The 22,088-nt window shown below is 42.0% G+C and overlaps 2 protein-coding genes and 1 long non-coding RNA gene across 11 annotated transcripts in view; 2 read left to right on the forward strand and 1 right to left on the reverse strand.

Annotated features, from left to right (window-relative positions):
* Positions 1-13,721, forward strand: part of MEGF9 (multiple EGF like domains 9) — a 91,951-nt gene extending 78,230 nt beyond the window's left edge. The window contains exons 4-6 of the mRNA XM_090022387.1: positions 1,515-1,658; positions 3,515-3,787; positions 8,160-13,721. Of these exons, the coding sequence (XP_089878513.1) occupies positions 1,515-1,658; positions 3,515-3,787; positions 8,160-8,614 (872 nt within the window). The 3' untranslated portion in view covers positions 8,615-13,721. The remainder of the gene's footprint in view (positions 1-1,514; positions 1,659-3,514; positions 3,788-8,159) is intronic.
* A 1,855-nt stretch (positions 13,722-15,576) lies between these two features.
* Positions 15,577-19,401, reverse strand: LOC149855448 (uncharacterized). Of its 2 annotated transcripts, none has more exons than XR_016438526.1 (3): positions 19,295-19,401; positions 18,336-18,418; positions 15,577-15,713 (listed from the first exon to the last, which is right to left on the reverse strand). It is a non-coding gene; the product is annotated as an uncharacterized LOC149855448 (long non-coding RNA). The 2 variants fall into 2 exon arrangements; XR_016438525.1 differs by lacking the exon at positions 19,295-19,401 and adding an exon at positions 18,703-18,769.
* CDK5RAP2 (CDK5 regulatory subunit associated protein 2) overlaps positions 18,921-22,088 on the forward strand; it is a 106,421-nt gene continuing 103,253 nt past the window's right edge. For 3 of the 8 annotated variants that reach the window (XM_090022380.1, XM_090022381.1, XM_090022385.1), the window contains exons 1-2: positions 18,926-19,226; positions 19,316-19,383. In XM_090022380.1, the coding sequence (XP_089878506.1) occupies positions 19,174-19,226; positions 19,316-19,383 (121 nt within the window). In that variant the 5' untranslated portion in view covers positions 18,926-19,173. Of the gene's footprint in view, positions 19,227-19,315; positions 19,384-21,984; positions 22,063-22,088 lie in introns of those variants that run through there. The other 5 variants (XR_016438524.1, XM_090022386.1, XM_090022382.1 and 2 more) reach the window with 3 other exon arrangements.

Consider the following 22,088-nt stretch of genomic DNA (forward strand, 5'->3'; position numbering starts at 1 on the left):
CTGCAGACTGTCTAAGGGGTCTGTGAAAAATGACTATGATCAATCAAAAGTATGTGAATACCCACACTTACAGTTCAAAGGGGTCCATACATCCATTCAATTGTTTTAGGGATTTGCAAAGAAAAAAGTTGAAAACCACTGTATTAGGCTTTGGTCCATTGAAGAAGCAGTAGTTAGAGCCACATAAGTGGAAGTGGCTGTGTTGCTTTGGACAAGTCACTTTGCCACTGTGCCTTATGTTATTCACCTTTAGAATAAGTGGAACAACATCTACCTAACTGGAGTGCTGAGAGGCTTAATTATGCCTGCCAGGCACTTTGAGAATGGAAAGTGCTGTTAATGATTAATGCTTTTCCACAGGGAAGAAAATGAAGCCTGATGAAAAACACATAGCATGCTTTATATGACTGAGCAGCCTACTGGTCCAGGACAGGGGAGACATTTGGATATTGATAGACAAAGATGCTGAAAGTGACTGCTGATAGAAGTTGGGTGTTGAACAGGCTACCCAGAAAAATGCAGTAATACCAGATTTATACTGGTGTAACTGAAAGCCTGAGCCTTAATGTTGACCAGGATGAACCACTTCTCAGAGTTGGTTTTCCATGATTCATTCGGTCCTTGACCTCTTTCTTTTGAGGTAGCCAATAAAGGGTTTCATCCATGGTAAATAGTGATAGGGTAATTTCCCCCATAAAAGATCACTGGCCACGTACCTGCCATCAGAGAAGGATCAAATATTGAAGAGAAACTTGAAATACTGAATGGAGGAAACATCTTTAGTCATCACAGGAACTACCAACCCCTACCATATATGTAAATGAACTGGTTTTAACAGCAGTAGCCAGCCAGTTATTCATCTCCTTTTAACCTGAGGGGCAGATGCAAGGAGAAATCGGACTTTCTCTGGCACTCTGTCTGCAGAATCACCATTGCACTGGGGAAGAAAGATGATGAATGTAGTGGATCTGGGGTCAGACTTGCATGATGTGCAAGCAACCTTGATGGATGTTATAACGAACAATATTTTGTTTGAACTAGAATCTCAATATTGACTGACTCATGGATTTTACATGCTTGATTCGTGTCAATATTTTTTTCCACCTACTAAAACACAAATAGCTTAGCTCAGTGAGTCTGCTCTTGTGTTTGTTTATGCTGTAAATACACTGCTCTGTGGCACTGTCATTTCTCATAAGGTTGCTTTTAGTTCTTTAAGAGACTTGTACATGGGTTTTAATCAAATAAGCTTCCTTCAAGTCACCTTCGCTCTTGCTGCAATTGCAAATCTTGAAGTACATGATTTTCCTGTTGATGGATGACTCTTCAAAAGGGCCTGTATTGTCAGAGCTAGAGACATTTTTTTCCCTGTGTTTGCAGTAACATCAAGGTAAAATTTACAAAAGTGTGTGTGTGTGTGTGTGTGTGTACACATGAACAGTTCTTGCTAAAATTGTATGCCTCTGTTGCTGTTGTTAAATGACTTGTATATTTTTTGTGTTGATTTCTTTTAGGTGCCTGTTTGAACTGCCAAGGAAATACGGAAGGAAGTCAATGTGAAAAATGTAAGGTTGGCTTCTACAGAAGCACCCTCCCAGCCCATGAATGCCACCACTGCCCATGTTCAACTGTAGCATCTACTGGTAGCTGCCGAATAAGTAAGCCTGTTTATGCTAAGCTAGTTAGAACAACTTCTTCCTGTGTTTTTCATAACTAAACTTTCCTCAGAGTTGATCATCTTGGTATCTTAGTCTAGAAGCCTGCCTTAAGCTTTTTCAGGGGAACTGAAGTGTATTACTGGAAGTGACACATGCCAGGAAAAGCCCAATATTTATTAGTGTTTCGGAGGGCAACAGCACAACAGAGACCACTGGAAGGCTGCTCACTGCAGGAACTAGCTGTTTTGTATGCAAACTTCATTACAAAGCTCCTGGTAGCTTTCACTGAACTTTTACAATGTATTTAAAGTTTTTCAGACAAGATATTGATGCTGCAGGTAATTAGCCTGTGATACTGCCAAGGGTGAATTGTGCAGAAAATGTGCAGCAGACGTATGCAAGTCTTAATTCCTTCTTGTATAGTAGATAAGTGGTGCAGAGGCCGTATGTTTTCACTTTCTGTAGGGGCTGAATTTCTCTCAAGTCATAGACAATACAGCCTGCCACAGACATACTCTGTTCTTTGGTGCGCTGTAGAGTTTGTGAAGATATCTGTGCCTTAAAATTTCTGCAGTGTTGCTTTGACTGTTTAGCACTAGATGACCAGAAATGTAGCAAAGAATGGGTATAAGTATGGGTAGTGGGTTGAAATTAAGAAAGGATAAGATTAAGATGACAAATGTCCTGACACTGAGATAGCTGGCTATGTAAGGAGACTCCTAAAGGTAGTGATGGCAGGTTGGTTTATTTGGGGCTTTTAGAATTAATCTGACAAAAATGCTAGAAAACATAACACAGAGATCTGACTTGGAGTAAGCAAAGAGATTGACGAGGGCCATTTTTCTCAGCTTTTTCAGGTTGGCAACCTATTACGTGAAGTTAAAAATTGTATGAGTAAAAAATGGAGTAATAAAGCTATATAATTTACGTGTGTGTGTGTTTTGAGAGAAACAGAAAATATTTGACCTTGAGGAGTAACGCTATTCTGGGAAACGGGGAACAAGATTTCCATTGCTTTAGATGATAATAAAATGCTCAGTGTCTCCTTGCTTGCCTGTTGTCATCCTTTGTTAGGTTTAGATAATCTAAAAAGTTCTCATGCATCCCTAACTTTCATGGTGTAATCGCAGTGTGCCATTTGTTTGTTGCAGTTGGTCACTCAAGACAAAAGCCTCCTGTAGTAATGATCTCGGGGTGTGGTCAGAAATAAGACTTATATAGACATAGGTAATTAGCCATGTTAGTCTGAAGCAGTGTTCCCTCTAAGCTGTGTGGTGTGCGTGGCCACACAAGCGTGCTCATGCTGTGGTGCCAGTTGCATGCCGCACAGCTCAGAGGGAAGTCAGGCAGAAAGCAGAGTAGAGATGCACCTTATAGACTAATGAAATCAGGGATGCATGAGCATCTGATGAAGTGAGCTGTTGTTCATGAGTGTGTACATCTTTGATTCAGTTAGTCTGTAAGGTGCATCTCTACCCTACCTTCAGTTATACAGAAGTTACATTATACTGGTATAAAATGTTCCAGTGTAATTGTTATGTTTTCATGCCAGTGTAAGTGGAGCTAAGCTGCTGCAACTTTAAACTTGTTTCAAGTTTAAAGTTACAATGGTTTATCTCGTATCTACTATATATACTGTTATAGGAATAAAGGTAACCTAACAGTTAATCAGCTGATGTTTGCTTCAGAGTGGCAGGTCTTCCCTCCTCTTTTAAAGCAGTTTAAAATTATGTCTATACAGAGCCTCAGTTTGCCAGCAGTTTTTTTTTAATAGCAGTAGAAATATGTAGGATATGCAGGACTGAAAATAATAGCTTTCTTATTTAAGTTATTTGTATTTTCTCTTCTCTTTTTAGAACCTGGACAGCATGTCCCAACATGTGACAAATGCAAAACCGGATACACTGGTCCAAACTGTAACCAGTGTGACAATGGCTATTACAATTCTGACAGTATCTGCATAAGATGCAAATGTAATGGGAATGTAGACCCAATTCAGTCACCCAGCATATGCATGCCAGAGACAGGGGAATGCATTGGCTGTCTATACCACACTGCTGGGTTTCATTGTGAGGAATGTCAGGAAGGTTATATCAAAGACCCTGAGGGAACCAACTGTACCAAGAAAGGTAAAATGTTCTCCTTATATTGGTGTCCATGTGTATTGTATGGATTATATGCTTACAAGCTCTCTGAGGGAGGGGAGGGGTATTTCTTGTATTTGTTTAAGGAGGGGCACGCAGTTGATGGAGGACACAGTAATTAAGTCATCCACGATGGACGTGGGCACTCTTTCAAGATAGCAGCCAGAAGAGATTCTCATGTGACCATTTCTGATGCGCTCTAAGTCTTGTTTTCAATTAAAGAAAGCATGTTTGACCATTGTCTACATTGAAATGAGCAGCGGCGATATTTATGACATGCTGCTAGCCTTTGGCATTCTGGAAGTGGCTCTTACGGACAATTCCCTGTAGACAATTAGCACAGAAAAACATTTGTGAAAATTCCTTTCTTGAAGTCAGCTTTCCTCTTTGTGGGTGAGGGTGTATGTGTGGGTGTTTTATAAAGGTAAAAAAAGCAACAGATTTATTTGGCTAGGGTTTGAAGGTCAGATTATCTAAATCTAGTGATTCTTTCTGGCCTAAAAATCTATGAATTGGAGCTTAATTTGGGTTTTTCAGCAATTTTCTGCTCCTTGAATTGTGGCAGGAGGTATTGTGAAATGCACTGAAACCAAAAGATTCTTTCCAGTGTACATAATTGAACGAGTACATGGGTTGATGTAGCTGAGTGCAAACTCCATCACCCATTCCATATACACATTAACATTATTTTTTTTACAATAACATTTAGCACCTCAAAGTACTAAATGAGATATTAACCAACTACTTAAACCAGTTTGGGGGATTATCATCTTTATTTTGTGGATGCTAAAACCAAGGCATGAACCAATTAGCAATTTAGTCAAAGGGGCAGAGAAAATCATTGTCACTTGGGGTTTGGAATTGACCATTACAAAATATCAAGGCTTTTTAGGAATTGTCTAGGTCATATACCTTCTCTGTGCATTGTGTCTACGATTCTCAGGTACAAGTTGGTTGTGGTGCTTGAAGATGCCACTTTGTAAGAGTGCAGCCGTGTGCTAGAAATGGCTTCTCTCACAGTGCTGCAGGAGTTGTTAGTACATTACTAAAAAGTTTAATGTCTATTTGCTTTAATTTAATATATCTCAGCCTCCACAGGGATATTAATAGCAATTTTACTTTTGTTCCCCCCACTATAACTCACTGGGTGCATCTACATATGCAGTTAATATGCTGCAATAAATTCTGGAGCTGTCTGAGCCAGAGTAAGCTGCTCCCAGATGCAGCATCTACACATGCACCTGGAACAGCAGCAATTTGAGCCAGGGAGGAGCAGGCTCAGGCTAGCTGGGGGCTTGGGGGGGGGGTCAGCCCCAGGCTCTGGATGGTGGTGTCAGATGGCGGAGCGGCTGGCAGGAGGCAGGGGTCTAGCCCTCTGCTGACTGGGGGCAATGTGCAGCCATGCTCATGGTCCACATGTGCACTTCATTGTAGGTAAGTATTCCACCGTAAGGTAGCAGTGTCCCTGACACTACTGTCTTACAGTGGAATTGATTAGTTTACTGCGTCCTAATAGTGGTGCACATTTAGATGGTGATGTTTTGTGGTAGAGCTAATTAGTCTACGTGGCAGTAAAGTACATGTGTAAATGCACCTGCTGGTTTTGTATACAAATGACTGGCATGACCTTGCTCCCCAGTATCTCATGAATTTGCACTTTCTTAAACATTTCCAATTGCACTTATCCTGCTGCTTGAATGAGCTTTGTGATTATGCTGATTTACAACGCAGGAAAGCTTCCTCTCCTGCTTCATAGGGATGAGGCCAAGTGATTATTCAGCTGTACAGTTTCATTGAGATCTGTCTTCTCTTTCATGTTAATAATTAAGAAAACCTGCAGTTTCTTTTTCATTCTTTCCTTCATGCCCCCCCCCCCCGGCCACTTAAAGCAGTGCCTAGGAGGCACCGTGTTTTATCTGATTTAGAGCCAAGGTTTTCAAAAGTAGCCACTTAATTTGGATTCCTCAGTTGTTGTCTAACTTGAAGCAATTTAAAGGGCTCTAGTTTTCAGAGGGCAGGTACTCAGTGGTGTATGGCAACCAGGATCCTTTTAAGGAATCTCCAGTTGGCCCATTTTGAAAAACTAATTTTTTATTACTGCTTATATACCACAACTTGGACACAGGGGCAGATTACTGTAGGATTCCTCAAGCACTAGGATATAGCCTGGTATTTTGTGGGCCCTCAAAAACTCATGGGCTGAAAGACCAAGACAAGTGATGTAAGAGCAACAGCTGACACCAAAGATTTGTCTGAGCAATGCTGGCCTCCATCAGATAGCAAATGGGCACAGGGCTCTGAGCAACTTGGCACAAAGACTGAGTAAAGTTCTAGTGGAGCTGGTCCTGACTACTACAGTGAAGTACTACTGTTTCCATTAGCCTAGAGTTGAAGGCTCCAGTCCAGCATAATTAATTTTGCTAGGAATTTTGCCCGTGGCCTCAATGGGAGCAAGATTAGTACCTGAGATTTTAACTGCTTCTAAAACCAAGAATGTGCATTATCCAGCTGGTGTATGCGATTATGTATGTTGGCCATAGTTCACAACAATATATTGCCATCGGACTCCCTGGGTTTCCAAGGTAGGTCTCCCATATAAATCCTAGCCAGGCCCAGCGCTGCTTAGTTGTTGAGACTAGATGAGAACAGGTGCATTTAGTGCACTTGGCCATCCAAATCCTCTGCCTAGGTGTAAAATATACTGATTAGCATCACTCCATTTATAAATCCGTCCATCCTTTTAACATTGGTAACATCCCATTGCTGGCAGTTAGGGCTTGCTCGAGAAGTTGTGGTAATCATAATTCTGATTGCCTGTAGTGATACAGCTCCATCAGGAATCAGCTCACCAAAATTGATTTCCCCACTCTGTCCCTATCAGCAAGTGTTTTCTGCAGAAGAGCCAAATCCATATAGTGAGGCACCATCATCAGTAATTAATTCAGCTGTGAGTGGATTTAAACTGAAGGCAGAGCTTTTAAAGCACAGGATGGCAGAATGAGAGTAGGGCAAAACAGAAAGGAGATATAATGAGGCCTTTAAAGCGAGCTGCATTGAACGTGTATTGTCTGAAAGCACACGTTTAACCTGAATGTTCCTACAAGAACATGACAATCTAAAATATCCTGTTATTCCTGTCATACTATTCACATATCTGAAAACACTGAGGACCTTATGTTGCTCTGAGGCCAAGAACTTGGGAGGACTGAAGAAGGATTGGATATTTTAAATGGAGACCAAGAATAACTAGGGTTATAATAGTTCCTACAGAAGTGTTGGAAGGGGTAGAAAATCTTATGCTCCAGAGCTTAAGCCTCCATACGTATTAGAAGCTAAGGGGACACTCCCCATGGAGGTCAGATTTCCCCATTATATACCTATGGGAGGGTGTTCTTGTACTTTCCTCCAAAGCCTCTTGTGCTGGCTAGTGTTGAAGATAAGGTGCTGGATGAGGTGGTCTCATCCACTGACAAATCCTGTGTTTTGCCTGTTAGCCTATGCCATAAACTGAACCTGAAACATGGTGCAACTGATTGTCATACTGCTTAAAAGACTATTACAACATCCACGTGCTTTCTTATTTCTAAATGTTACCGAGCCACATCGTACTCTCTGTTGTGCATGTATATTTAATTGGCTTCAGTGAGGTTTGTTTTTAGATTCATGTGAAGGCAGTTTGGAATTGTGCCTTTTTACATACAGAAGTGTCACTTTAGAAACATTTAATGATAGACCATTAAGGCTTTGTTGTTTTATCTTGGCTTTTGTACTTTTTGCGCAGCTGAGCTGGAAGCAAACCTGAAGTGTGAATGTATATAGTAAAATGTAGTGCAAAAATGTGCAAATCATTGTCCTTAGATCTAACTGTCCCAGCTTGATTCTACAACTTTTAACACGTGACATTAAATTCTGGCTTCACTGAAGTCAGTGGCAAAACTCTTTGACTTCAGTGGAACCACGCGGTTCCTACTCAGGAATATTTGACATGGTTTGTATTCATTTTGAGCGTAAGGAGCCAGATTTTTCTAAATCTCTGCACACGCAATCATAAACAGATTTTTCAGAACGGCTCAGCCCCCTTTTTGGCCTGTAAATTAGGTTTGTAAAAGCATTGCACTCCCACTGAAGGGAACTTGGTGTCCAGTGGTCATGCAACATGTCATACTGTTTTTAAAATCTGGCCACTCATTTTGATGCATAAAAGGAATGTAAACTTTCGAACATTTCCGAGCTTGTTGCCTTTGTAGTGACTGTTATGAACAGGGCAAGGTATTGATTGTGTTGTTGGGTTTTGCTGATCTCTGATTGTGGCTTATCATGTATTTTACTACATTTGTATTTGTATTTTTATCTCTAGAAATCTTTCCCGGTCCAGAAGCTACAGAGTTTGTAACTTTTGCTCCAAGCACCAGCAAGGCAACATCGTTTTCAACTACAGTGACAAACAGTACATTACCACCACCGACTGTGCAGACTGTATTTCCGATAAGCTCCTCTGACAATAGTACATCTGCTTTTGCAGATGTCTCGTGGACTCAATTTAACATAATTATTTTGACGGTGATTATCATTGTTGTGGTCCTACTAATGGGCTTTGTGGGTGCTGTCTATATGTATCGTGAATATCAAAACAGAAAACTTAATGCTCCTTTTTGGACCATTGAACTAAAGGAGGACAACATCAGTTTTAGCAGCTACCATGACAGTATACCCAATGCTGATGTTTCGGGGTTACTGGAGGATGATGGAAATGAAGTGGCGCCTAATGGACAGCTGACGCTGACAACTCCAATGCATAACTATAAGGCATAAAGGAAGAATTTATCCAGCTATTCCAAAATTAGCTTAAAAAAGGACTCTGCTCATTCAAGGAGTATCAGAATCTGTGCCAAGGTTTCAAGCAAAGGAATTTGCTACCCAGATATTTTTTTATGTTGGGCATGGTGTAGCTTGCTGGTGAACAGGAAAGGTGTGCAGTGCATCAGGTTTTCAGGTAACGTAATGAATGCATTCAGTGTGTCATTTCCCATGAAGATCCATAGACTTCACTGTTGATAAAGACTTTACATAAAATAATGCTGATCTTAAAATATATTTTTGTATGAAGAGTTGTGGTAGGGCTATAGCAAGCAGAACCCTGTGATTAATCAAAAGTGACTTTGACTTCCAGCCAAGCTAATGCTTGTACCTGCGTCCAATATTTTGAAAAGTAGCCTGTGAATGAATGGTGGATTTTCAGGAAATAGACTTTTCTAAAAGCTTCATATTATTTGCTTACATAAATTTGTTTTAAAGAAAGGGGAAATCTCATTCACTTCACCATAGTACTAAAAGACATTTAAATAAGTAAATGTTACGCACAGTAAAACCACCCCATTGATTTTGGGGAGCAGAAAAAAAATCAAACATGAAAATATCTGTTGGGGGAGATAACTCTTTTCCCTTATGTAAGGTGACAATACTATTAAAATACAGGAATCCATTTTTATAGAAGGAGTTAATGAACTTGTATACATATTGTACAAGGGAAGACAACCAGACATCTCAGGGTTGCCCTGTAAAAATACATGCTAGGCTTACTATCTTACCCTGACAGAAATGGTGTGTTCTGTATATAGAATGTAATATAACTTCTTGGCATTGTATTTGTAACTATTTGTAAAAAAAGAAAAGCCATAAGTCATATTTTATCATCTAGATTTTATCTGTACAGCAGTTAGTGGCATTGTAAAAAAAAATATGAGGATTGTTTAAAATACTGTAAATTAGATGGCAATATTGCTGGAGCTGGGTCTCTGGCAAACATCCATCATTTAAAGTTCCTCTTCTGATATCACTGAAATTTTTTTAAGAAGTTGAGTGTTTCCTACTTGTCTCTGCAACTGTCAACCTCCCTGTTCCTTTATCCATGTTGACCCTAGTAAATATCCGGTGATGTCATGAACAGACATCTGAAGGGCCAGTGATCAGGGTTGCTCTGAAATCTCCCCACAAAATGCAAATGTATCAGCAATGTTATTTAAAGACTGATCCTATCAATCAGACTTAACAAGAGCTGTCAGCATTCACAGGAGTAGTCTGATTGGAGTCATGAGCCGACTCGGGCAAGTAAGGACTACTTATGTAATTATGAGTAAAATTGCCAATAGTGCTGCACTATTGCACGTTGGCCTATCTCTGCTTCTCTTGATGACAATAGCAAAATTTCCCTCGTCTTCAGTGGAACCAGGATTTCGTGCAAAGTATCTACAGGATCAGGTCCCTGGTTTCAAAATTCTAGATACAATAATAAATGATATGGACACTGTCAAGTAATTGATTTCTGAAAGTTCATGTAGTATAAAGTTGTACGCTGGACAGGTGGGGCTACTCATTGTTAAGAAACATACAAGGGATCACTGGTTATGCAGAATCCTACCACTTTTATATAGAGGCAGACTGGCTTTTAACAAGGGGAGTACAAGTTAAGGAGCACTGTCAAATGGAAAGAGCTGTATGGCAAAGTTGCCTTGTTGTTCCTCCACTCTGAGGTACAGGTCTGAATGCAGGGTGCAGCGAGGTTGCTTGAATGCACACCGACATAGCCCCCAGGCAGACTGCTGACTGTAGCGGGCTGAGCACAGGTTGGAACATCTGAAAGCACGTGCAGTCCTTGTACAGCTCTGTTTCCTAACACCTGGGAGAAGGCAGTGCTATATACCAGGTGCAAAGAACATTAGACCTTCACTGGGGCATTTTGTTTGCACCTGTACAGTGCAATAAACAGTGCTGTGGAGAACTTCAGCTCTGCCCTTGCCTTTTTTCAGTGCTGCCATTTGGCATGTAATCTGTATTAGGTGCCAGATCCAGTCTCTTTGCTTTATTCCTTTCACTGCACTGAGTGTGTCTTTGCACCCAATCCAGTTCCCACTGAAGCCAGTGGAAAGCCTCCTGAAATCCTCCTGCTGACTTCAGTGAGGTTGAATCAAACCTTTTGTTTGATCTCTTCTGAGCAGGGCAATTAGTTCCTGTCTTATGTGTTAATTAAGTGAACTTCTGGTAACCTCGGGGATAAAGTCTGTAATGCAGCCATGCCAGTGCTTTGCCAGTTCATAATCACTTCAGTGATAAACAAGGAAGTTAGCAAAGCAGAGCAATAGCTGCATCAATTAAAAAAACAAAGGCAGAAATACATATTTCTTATGTGACAGAAGGGAAAAGTACTGTAGAAAGATATTATTTATTTGCATTCCAGAAGTACTGGGAGGCCTCACTCTGGCTTGGGAATGGCATTCTGCTAGGTGCTGTACATAGTTATAATAATAATGTGCAGTCCCTGTATCTAAGAGCTTATCTTCTAATTGAAGAAGATGTGATGGACTGTGTATGGACCTCAGCCAGAGGCAATGAAGCCAATGAAAAGAGGTACATTGCCTGCACTGAACTTGAGGTCAGTTCTCAAGTCTGCAGTTGACTGCATTCAAGTCATTCAAAAAGATTTGAGTTTTAGCTGGAAAATAGAAAGAGAAAGAAAATCTGGATATTAGCAAGCCTTTATCATACACCAGGCTTTAAAGGTCAGTTTTTATTAAAGTAGAGAAAGCAGTATAATCTGGACATAATTACGTGACACTGCTCATTTTTATAAGTGTATTCCCTGGTGTTTATACACACTGGGAAGAGATGATGTTTCATAAGAGATTTCAGTGACAGTGTGTTAGCATCTGGGCCTAGTTCTCTAGAGCAATAAAAGCAACAGGCAAAGTGAAGGAAAGATTGTCCACTTGAGCATGTCAGAATTATTTTCTTCTTTTATTTGAGGGGTTGAGGTAAATTAGCAGATATATTCTTTGAAAGAAAACATTTCTTCATGGATCCTTGGAAAGTCTGCAGGCTATCTAATATAACAGGGTTTGGCCAGTTTAATTTGGACTTCAGGTCCTGGCTTTTTTGATTCTCTTACATTACAGAGTCTGTGACCAGTTGCAGGATTTGGTTTTGAGTTCAGTTGCTGAGCTCCCTTTGATATTGGCCCCATTGTAGCTGAAAAAATAAACATGAAAAATAATATTCAAGCACTGAATATTAGCCCAGCTCTGAAGTGGTGAAGATGTCAGTCTGTTTTACACATTGTCATACAACAGTATGATTTTGTGGGTATTTTGCTGACAGCAAATGGTTCTGGACAGAGAGGGCTAGGAGACCATCCTGTGGGTCTGACATGAAGCCCACAGAAATGAATTTAAGTCTTTTCTTTGGGCTTTAGTTGCACAGCTTTTTAAAACTCGACTGACTGAGTTTTGGAGAAACTCTGATGTATGGTATGCTTTGTTTGGACACTAACTTCTGATTAGCAGAGAATGAAAGCATCAGAGGGATGCAAGGGATGGTGCATCTAATGCGACAAAACGATTCAGCAGAAGAAACAAAATCAGTTGTACTCAGTCAGGTCTCTTGTTTAGAGAAATAAGATTCAACAGAAACTTCCCAGCTTTGTGTTCAACCTCATCCTATGATCCACTAGTGTGAAACCTGACTCTTTTCCCTCCAACACCCACATAGCCTCTACCTGAGCACCTGTACAATAGAAGGAAGAAGCTAAGTGAGATCCATCTCTCAGCCAGGTTGGACTGCACCTTGTTGTAGTTCATTGCCAGAGAATTCTTATGGGCAAGTATGTCATCCTACCAAAGACCTTGGTTTTTCCAGCAGGACTCCTTCTACATTCAGTTGCTTGTATTATAACTTGCCATCAAACTTCTGTAATGTTGAGGTTTTTCCACTGGCAGGTTTGAGAATGAGAATGACCAGTTAAGTAGGATGTAGACTGCAGAGGTTCATCGGGCCCAGTGCAGAAAATCATCAGGTCAGAGAAGGGGTGTCAGGCTGAGAAGTCAGGACTGTTGCACATACATTGGTGGGGTCCATCATGCGTCACTTCCTAGCAGACAAGCAGTACATCAGTCTTGCAGGACAATGGTGGTTGATTTTAGGCAAGGAAGTGGGTGGCATGGTGCAGTAGCTATGTGTCCATGGAGTAGCTGGAGTAACAAACAGGGGGACATGGCAGTCCAGAGAAGTATGATGGTGAGACACTTATGGCTTTTGCTCCTACTGGCCATAATCTCAAACCCATGCCGTGAGGAGGTGAGAGCCATGTTGCCACATAGCTTAGCTGGTCTGGGTGAAGCAAATGAAATCCCATAGTAAAACACTTGAAGACAAAAGCCCTCATATGTAAGGGGATGGATAAAAAGATGCAATCAACCATGTGTAAAATGAAGAGGGGCAGCCTGGCTGGGTCAAAAGCTAGGGATGTTACTCCACAAGCACAGGATGCACCAAATGTGCAAAAGTATAATCGGCTAATGTGAATACAAGGTCTTAACTCTTACCAAATCACCATAGCTAGAAAAAAAATGCGTGATGTTTTAGCCTTGGGGACTGTCATAAAAAGTCATTTATTGAAACAGTCATTCTCTTGGACCAGGCAAAACACACTCAGGCCAGCAGAAACCATTTATGAGCCCGGATGGCATGTTTTCAGCATTCTACTGCATTTTGGGCCAGTTGATCCCTTGTTGTACAGCATTTTTATTCCAGATATTACATGCAATATAAATGATGCAATATGTGGCAGAACATCTGTACAGCTTCCTTTTAAAAACAAGAACCGAAGAATGAAGCCTAAAACATTTTTAAAAATAAAATTGTAAAATTAGCTCTCAAGGGACTCTGCTATTTAGGTGTCAGATGGAATTTTAATAAGGAAAATGTGGGCCTAAAACATTTAACATCATGCTTGCTCCCACCTAAAACTCATCAGCCTTATCACACATCCCAATAAGGTGTTTCTTACGCATATGCTAAGCTTACAAATGCATTTCTAAAAAAAAAGTGTATGATTTGAATATATGTCAGAATTTATACAGAAGAATGTTATTTAAAAATGAATAAATGTATATAATTTGTACCTATGCTGCTAGTGTTTTTGCTTTGGTTTTTGTCCATTTAAGTCAAATAGGACTCTTTCCATTTACTTCACTCAGAGATGCGTTGGCCAGAGGAGGGAGGACTTATTCCATTTATGCCAACAGAGTTCTTCCTGCTCTACACCAGTCTACGAATTGTGGCCCTAAAACTGTTTGTTAATGTCATTTGCTAACACATCTGCTATATTATGCCAGATAACCACTTGAAAAATCAAGCCATGAGAAATCTTTTGAACACTTAGTATTAACTATCCTGGGCTTCTAGCTAATTTTGTTCACATATACTTGCTTTTCAGTTCAGTGGCAGTGTGTACCTGAGATGCTACTGCACAGTAGCAGGGGGGCACTAGTTGTGATGCGTGATGCTACTGCGCAGTAGTGTCAAAAAACTGTGCAGGGACGCTACTACACAGTAACTCCAGTTACTGCACAGTCATTAAGTACTTGGGTTATGCAAGTACTAAAAGACTGTGCAGTAACAACTGTGCAGCCTGTTGCTTGTATAGACATGGCCAGTGTCAATAAATTTGTTCTACTAGAGTGATATAATATGTATACAGGTTTATTTTGGCTTAGAAAGTACCAAGTCATATAAAAAAAAAAAAGAGAGAACAACAGAAACAAGGCTAGAAATTAGCAAAGAGCAATTTTATCGTGTTTTTCCACATCCTCGTTATGATCGACAAAGGAAATTTGAGGGGATCAAGTTCTCTGTAATCTACATTTGAGGCCTTGTTCATTTTAGAGTAGGTGTTTATATGTGCAAAAGAAACCTTCAGATCTTTGCCTCCAGAACCCTAACCTTTCCTTCTTGTCAGTGTTAGGAAATCAAGCCCTTTTTTCCATACAGAAGTAAATAAATGATAACACTTGTCTTTGTCACTGAAAGTTACCTTCATCTCCTACTGTCCAGTTCTATGAAGCCTTTATGCAAAGGGATGGGCTGATAGGAATTAAGCAGGTTCTTAAAACCAGGCACAAGTTTAAGTGTCTTACTGACCTGGGGCTTATGTAATGGAGGGCCTGAGTCTCTATATCTCAGTTGTCATCCTAGTCTTCCATGTAGGAGTAGGACAGATAATAGAGTTTTTCAATACAAATTGCTGGTACAAGGATTTAGTATAATCTCCTAACATGCACTGCTAATTAAGATAAGGCTAAACAATGCTAATCTGATTAGCGGAGGGCAAGCTGTTAATTACTTCAAAATGATAATTTTCTTCCCCTTTACAACTCCATGGTGTTACCGCAGATTTTGTAATGCAGACATCCCAGTTACCATCATAGCTCTTATTGATCCATTTGATGGAATGCATCTTTTTGTTTGATCCAAAGGGGTTCTCTCATTGTAAGACACAAATCCACCTCCATTTAGGGCAGTGCCTTTCTTAACAGTAGGCCTGCTGATTTCAGTTCAATAGCAGGGGACACAGCATGTGTCAAGAGATGTTGCAGGGCACATGCTATACTGGCTTATATCATTTAGGTAGTAAATGTTCTGCCTAGTGGCTCTGTGGCTGACTGTCACTACTTTAATGCTACGTGTCAAATACTGTATACGGTAGTTCATTATTGTTTATGAACAATTGGGTCATGTTGGGCATTGAGATGAATGTCACTGTCTCTGACTGATCACCTTAAAGAAGAAGAAAAACAATTTCAAACTAGACCGGGCTGATTAGTCTGGCTACCATTTAGCAGATGCAGTTTTAAAACTCCCAATCAGTCCAGAAAGACTGAGACAATCGGGTCCCATCAATACCATGAACTCTCACTAAAACTCAGACTCCAGTTGCATAGCCTTAGAAATTTCCAGAGTGATAAGGTGATAACAATAGGCAGGTTCACATACTGGTACTGATCCGAAGCCAATACACTGAGGAGGTAAGCATCTTCTTGACATCGTCCAGATGGTTATGGTGAATAAGTGTAATCCAGCACTACAAACATAGGGGAGAAAATATTCTAATAAACAGACACGGGCTGATCCTGTAGACTTGACGTAGGCAGCCATCTCTCAGAAAACAGGGTACATTTGTATCTTATAGACAAACTAGAGATGCATAAGCTTTCATAAGCAGTAGCTTGCTTCATCAGATACTGAAATCATCTCTGTCCTTATGCTATAGGTAATACTGCAGATTATTAAACTGAAAGTATTCATTTTTTCATTGTTGACACTTGGGGGGACTCCTACCCTGTTCCTTCATTTAGTTGGGATGATAGAAGTAGAGTCATCCGCTTTCGCTATATGATCAGTCAAGCTAGTGGTGCAATATTTAGATTGCAAACACTGCAGGAGAATGTTTAAATCCTACCAAAAAGATTCAACTAATTCATTAAAACTATAAAAGCATGTTAACCAAGTTTTGAAAAACTTATGGAAGAATAACATAATCCAGCTTTGGGATCCAAAGTACCTGTTCTGCACCGTATCAGCTGAAGTAGTCAAGACAGGTGTTGACAAATGAAAGCAACTGGCATACAGTAACATAGTCCTGCCTGTCTGGTAATAGAAGACAGGAATCCTTGGACACATTAGGTCTCCATCAGAGATAACAAATATGGTTTACTGTTATGTAAACATTATTAATAAGGGTAGGACCAAGGTGAGAGAAGGGACTGTCCAGCAGGTAGGATGCCAGTCTGGGCTTTAGAATAACTGCATTCTCCTAAGGTCTGCCCCAGACTCTGAGGGACCCTGGACAAACACGCTACATCCACGTTGTGAGCATAAACTTGTTAAAGACTGAAGCATTCACTTAGCGGTGTAACAGTGTGGTCAGGTGCCTGGGGCACCTGCCACACACAGGGGTAGTGATGACTTCTGGTCATTGCTGCTGCTCGTGTGATTGTGTGGCTGCTGTGACAGCTATTTTTTTCTGCCCCTCCTGCACTCCAACCCCACCCCACCAGTGCCAGGGGCGGCTGTTTCTGTTGCCCTCCTCCAGATGCCACTTTTATTTACTATGATGATGAGGGCTACGTAAGTGGCTTAGATTGAAGTTTCCCCTGGACTTAATCTTGAAAAATTCAACCACCAGCTCTGAATTCTAGAGATTAAATGTCAAACCAAACTGTAAGATTTGAGCCTGTGTCAGTGACTAACTCGCAAATCGTACAGCATGGCTGTCAATGCGTTGTTCTTAATGAAGGAAAAAATGAATCAGGCCTACATAGCGCATTTCACGCTGTTTAAATGGAAATATTGTATAGGGTTAGAATAAAATCAAGTTTGGGATACTACCCTTGTACAAGCTGATACAAATACCATTCAATGATGAAATTCAATATAATGTTAAAATATGGCATTTCATAATGGATTGTCACTTTATTTTTAAGATAAAATGATCCATTTGCAGAAATGTACCGTGGATGTTTCTGGAGTGGATCATCTTAAAAACAGGCTCTTACCTGAATACAGTTGAAGAGTATATATTTCCTAGCTGCTTGTAAGCAGCAGTAATGGAAATTGCACGCACATATTGAGGAAAGAACACCCCTAGGGCGATAAAACTCGATTTAACAATGCACTGTATGGCTAAGTATACTACTTTGGCAAAATACCAATTCTTTTGTAGCTTTCATCTCGGCACTGGGCAAGCTTATGTATTCAATAAACTTATTTCAGGTGGTATTTTCAAGGGTGATTTGTTATGATGGACAGGATTCTTGGTTTTAGATCCATGAATTATACATTTTGCTTTTAAAATAACAAGAAACTTAAATCGTGAAACTTATTCTATCCATCATACCTGCTTACCTACCTATTTATCGTAAACACATATTCCAGATCACTAGTACTTGAGCACCTGCTGTTACACATTTTATTTGAGCAGACAATAGGCTCTCTCACAGGCTCCCAAGCAGAGATGAAGTAGTGTTAGGGCAGGGGAAAGGCTCCCCATGGCTTCATGCTATTTGCATTCATTCCCTTCCAAACCCATGTGCTGTATTTCAAGGGAGTCAAAGGACAGGCTCTAATTCTTCTACTTTTGTTGGCAGGCTCTATTTGACACACAGGTCTGCATAAGCTTGATCCCACAGTTAAATGCATGGGTTAGTGCAATGTGGATGGCCGTGCCCGTAACCCAAGGAAGATGCAGTGTGTCCAGATGAACCGATGCAGCTGGGCTGTGGGGGGGAGCTGGGGCTCTGCCTGTCAGAGGTGCTGTCCCCCACCCCACCAATTCCACCCACTTCTGCCGATCTTGGGGCTCGAGGCCTCTGAAAGTCAGGCCCTGTGCCGCCCACTCCTAGAAGCAGGAATTCACCCAATAGCCTCAAAAAATGGCCAGCTGTTGCTAATGTGGCCACCATTCCCAAACCCAGGGCTGGCCAATCTGCCACACGTGGCAGAGGCAGCCCATGTGCATGGCACCTGGCTAGGGACTGCCAGCCCCTGGAGTCTCCAGGATTGAGACACAATCTCCAGGAGACGGCTGAGAGTCACCCAGGAGATAAATGATAGGGCATTCATTAAAATAAATATTAAATGTCGAACCCAATTTATACTGCGGTCCCATGGTTTCTTACAGTTTTAAAATGTAAGAGTAACATACGTTTGCCTTCCTGAGTGCAGTAGATCAGTCATTCATGTCACTGCATGGTGTGATGAAACCTCCTGGAATAGATTCAGACAGACCTGGAAACCCAGCACATGGAAAGTGAGCAGGGAGCAGAAAGCAGAGCAGCAGATCAGGAAGGGCCAACAGGGAAGGAAACAGCAGAGCAGCAGATCGGGAGGGGCGGACAGGGAAGGAAGCAGAAAGCAGAGCGGCAGATCAGCCAGGGGAAAGGAAAGGGAGTGACAGCGTGGGGCAGGTAGTAGCCCCTGGTGACCTAGAGGATCCCTGAGGGCACCGCCTGGTGACTTAACACAACCCCCTAATTATATCCACTTTACCCCCCCAGAGACCCCAAAAATACCTTGTACCTTCTCCCCACACTGTGCACCACGGGGCCCTAAATAAAGACGGCAGCTCCCACACACGTGTCCCCATCCTAACGACGCAACACCGTGCCCTTAGTAAAGATGGCACCTCCTTAACCAGCTTCTATTGCAAACTGACCGCTGCTCAGGCTCCCCCGACCTTCCTTCCCTCACTCAAGATGGCGGCTGCCCACACTCAACTCCTACCCAGCTCTCAGCCCAGTTGGCATTCTCCACCCCGTCTGCCCTCAGTTAAGAGGGCGTCCTCGCCTGCTTCCGCAGGCGGCTCCCTCAGCAAAAATGGCGGCTTCCCAATAGATGCCTATGGTGCCCGGGGGCCAGGCCCTCCCGGGGCGGCTTCAACGGCTTCACGGTCAGGGCCACAAGATGGCGGAAGCGGCTGCAGCCGTTTGAATTCCAGTGGAGCCGCCAAATTCGCACAATAACCACCGGGCACGGCCGCCGCCATGGACTCGCTGCCGGGGGACGACCCCACGCTGCCCCTGGACTTGGGCGGCAGGTAGGAGCTTAACCGCGGTGTCACCCTCTCGTCCCCGTGTGGCGCCGCGTCCCGCCGCCCGCGCTGACCCGTGTCTCTTTCTCCCTCAGCGTCAACGTGGCCGACCTGGCCGACGTGCCCGGGGATGCAGCCCGACCCGGCCCGGCCGGCAGCGCAGGTGAGCGGGGGCTGCCCGGACACCGCCGGGAAAAGTTGCCGCGCTTCCCGCGGGCCCGCCCTGCCGCACACACGTTCACTTGACGAGCGATAGAAACCCGCCCCGGCACGGGCGCTTTGTGCGTGAGCCCCAGCTCTGCAGCGGGTCGGCTCTTCTTTTTAAAACTGGACCCTCATTTTTTTCATCTCCTGCCACAGTGACTTTGTGTGGGTGGCGGGGTGCGTTTATGGCACTGAATGGTGTGGCAGATACTTTGCATGGGTGACTGGTTTATTGTGCGATTCACCAGTTCTTTGCACGATGGTGCCTTTGCACATAGCGTGTGTTGCACGATTCGCCCATAAGCGATGCGGTGGTTACTTTGCACGGGAGGCTGGGGTACATCGATGGCACAATTCAATTGTGTGATGGTTTCTTTGCACAGGTGGCTGGCACACGTTTATTGCACGGTTCGCCAGTGAAGCGTGTGATAATTACTTTGCACGGGAGGTGAGGGCACATTTATGGCACGGTTTGCCAGTCAGTTAGTTGTAGGATTACTTTCTATGGATGGCTGGTCTACGTTTATTGCGCGATTCAGCAGTGATTTGTGTAATAGTTTCTTTGCATGGGTGGCCAGTGTACATGGGCACAGTTCATCAGTGAATTTCACAATAATTACTTTGTGTGTGTGGTTGGTATACATGTTATAGTATGTTTGTGTTTCACCAGTGAATTGCATAGCGATTGGTTTGCATGGTGACCGGTATACATTTATAGCGTGTTTCACCAGTGAATTGTATGGTAATTGCTTTGCATAAATAATGTGTGTTTCACCAGTGAATTCCACAGTAATTACTTGCATGCTTGGCCAGTGTACACTTATAATGCATTTCATCAGTGATTTGGGCATATAGGCAATGTGTAGCAGGGGTTTAACGTTCATAGCTGACAGCTGATTTTTCTTTTTCCTCTAAATTGCAACCTGTTTCCCTGGTCTGTTGAAACCCAAACCTGGGGAGACTTTGAAAGTGAAACTTGCCCACCGACTGGAGTGCTGCTGAATGCATTAGCCTGGCGGGGAGGAAAGGCACAAGCTTAATGAAGCACCTGGATGCTCACGAGTTAGAGGGTTTTTACATTGTTTCCTAGGCAAAGAAATCTCTTTATTTATGGTGCACAAGTGTGTTTGCCTACTTCTTTGGCCTGCCCCAGTGGCTGGGAAGCTGCAGAGAAGACGTGCTATTTCTGTAACAATTTGGGAGCCTCCTTAAATCCAGCCTGCTCCCTGTTATCAGCAGAAGTTATGCACCTTGTGGAAAACCACAACCAGTGGCAAGGAACTGTCAGTCAGATTACAAGGCCACTACCTGCCAAACAGATAACATGATGATGATTGTCCCTTTTTTAAAAATCCAGAAAACCTTCTAAACTCAAGCTACTCCTGCAGATACTAGTATTAGTCCAAAACATTTATGTTTCTGTTGCCATTAAGGTCCTGAGGACCAGGCTCTGAACTGCTTAGTCTAACTAGCACTATTGATGGTTCATACTTGGTATTTTTTTTCTTAGAAAAATGGCATTAAAGTTTCATGCAGGGTTTTCCAGCTGCAGCCTAGTTAAGTTGTGAGAGTTTTGCTTTCTGCTGTGGTGGCTGAGTCAGCACCTGCTACAGGTTCCTTTCTAAAGGGAAAAGAAAGTCTTTCCATAAAGTTTTACTGACCTGTATTGATCAAGGACAATAATTTATCATCTTTAGCTTTATTGTGACCTTGTGGTGGCTGCAATGTTCGTCTTATTGCAGGTTTTAGAGAAAATATAGCCTGATACATCCATTTTGCTTCAAAAGCAATGTATCCTATTATTTTATGAAGTGCTGTTTGCACAGTTATAACAGTCTTGTGCATCTTGGACCGTCTTTCTGGTCTGTGCGATTTTTGGAGGCTAGTCTGGACACTATGTATTTGTGCAGTTAGCTAAAGTGTATTGTAGATGGAGTTTCAAACAACTACTGCTGCTCAGTTTTTAAAGCAATTTATGTATACTTATCCTGGGAGCATATTAAGGTTATGAAACAAAAATACTTTCTGAAAAACATGCTTGAATGACAATATAGCGGTGGCTGTATTCTCTTAGTTGTGATTAATCTGATGAGACATCATTCTTAAAACAACTTCAGGATTTTAAGATCTCAAAAGTGAGCATTCCCAGGGGTTTTTCAGACTGCGTTGTGCATATAGAATGGTATATGTGGAATTATTTCAAGTTGGAAGATACTTATTTTTTCCCATAGTAGCTACAAGGCTGAATCTAGGACCTCAGTCCTTTCGATGGTCTCTGAGTTCTACCTTTTTTCCTTGGGTTGGTTTATTTTAAGATGTTATGTTTTGTGTGTCATTTTGATTTGTTTTAAGCATTTATCTAGAACTAATTCCCCCTGGCCCAGTGTGGTGTTTTGAAGATTTTATTCAGAAAAACCTTGGGTGCAAATGCTGCACTTTGTAATAAAATTGACTTGCAGAATTGGCTATGTGGAAATGGCACATTTTTAGTAACGAGTTACCCATAGACAAACAATGGGTATTTCTTTGCTTCATCTTCCAGCCTGCAAATGTTGCACTGGTGAATCCCCTTGGCATCTGCTGCTTTGAATGGGTGTTACAGGTGTAACTGAGACTTCTGACCCAGGGGTGTGCATAGGTAAGCTAATGCAACTAAAGCTTAGC

Source organism: Crocodylus siamensis, chromosome 11, assembly GCF_052110815.1.
Source record: "Crocodylus siamensis isolate JL-2025a chromosome 11, ASM5211081v1, whole genome shotgun sequence".
NCBI classification, from domain to species: Eukaryota; Metazoa; Chordata; order Crocodylia; family Crocodylidae; genus Crocodylus; species Crocodylus siamensis.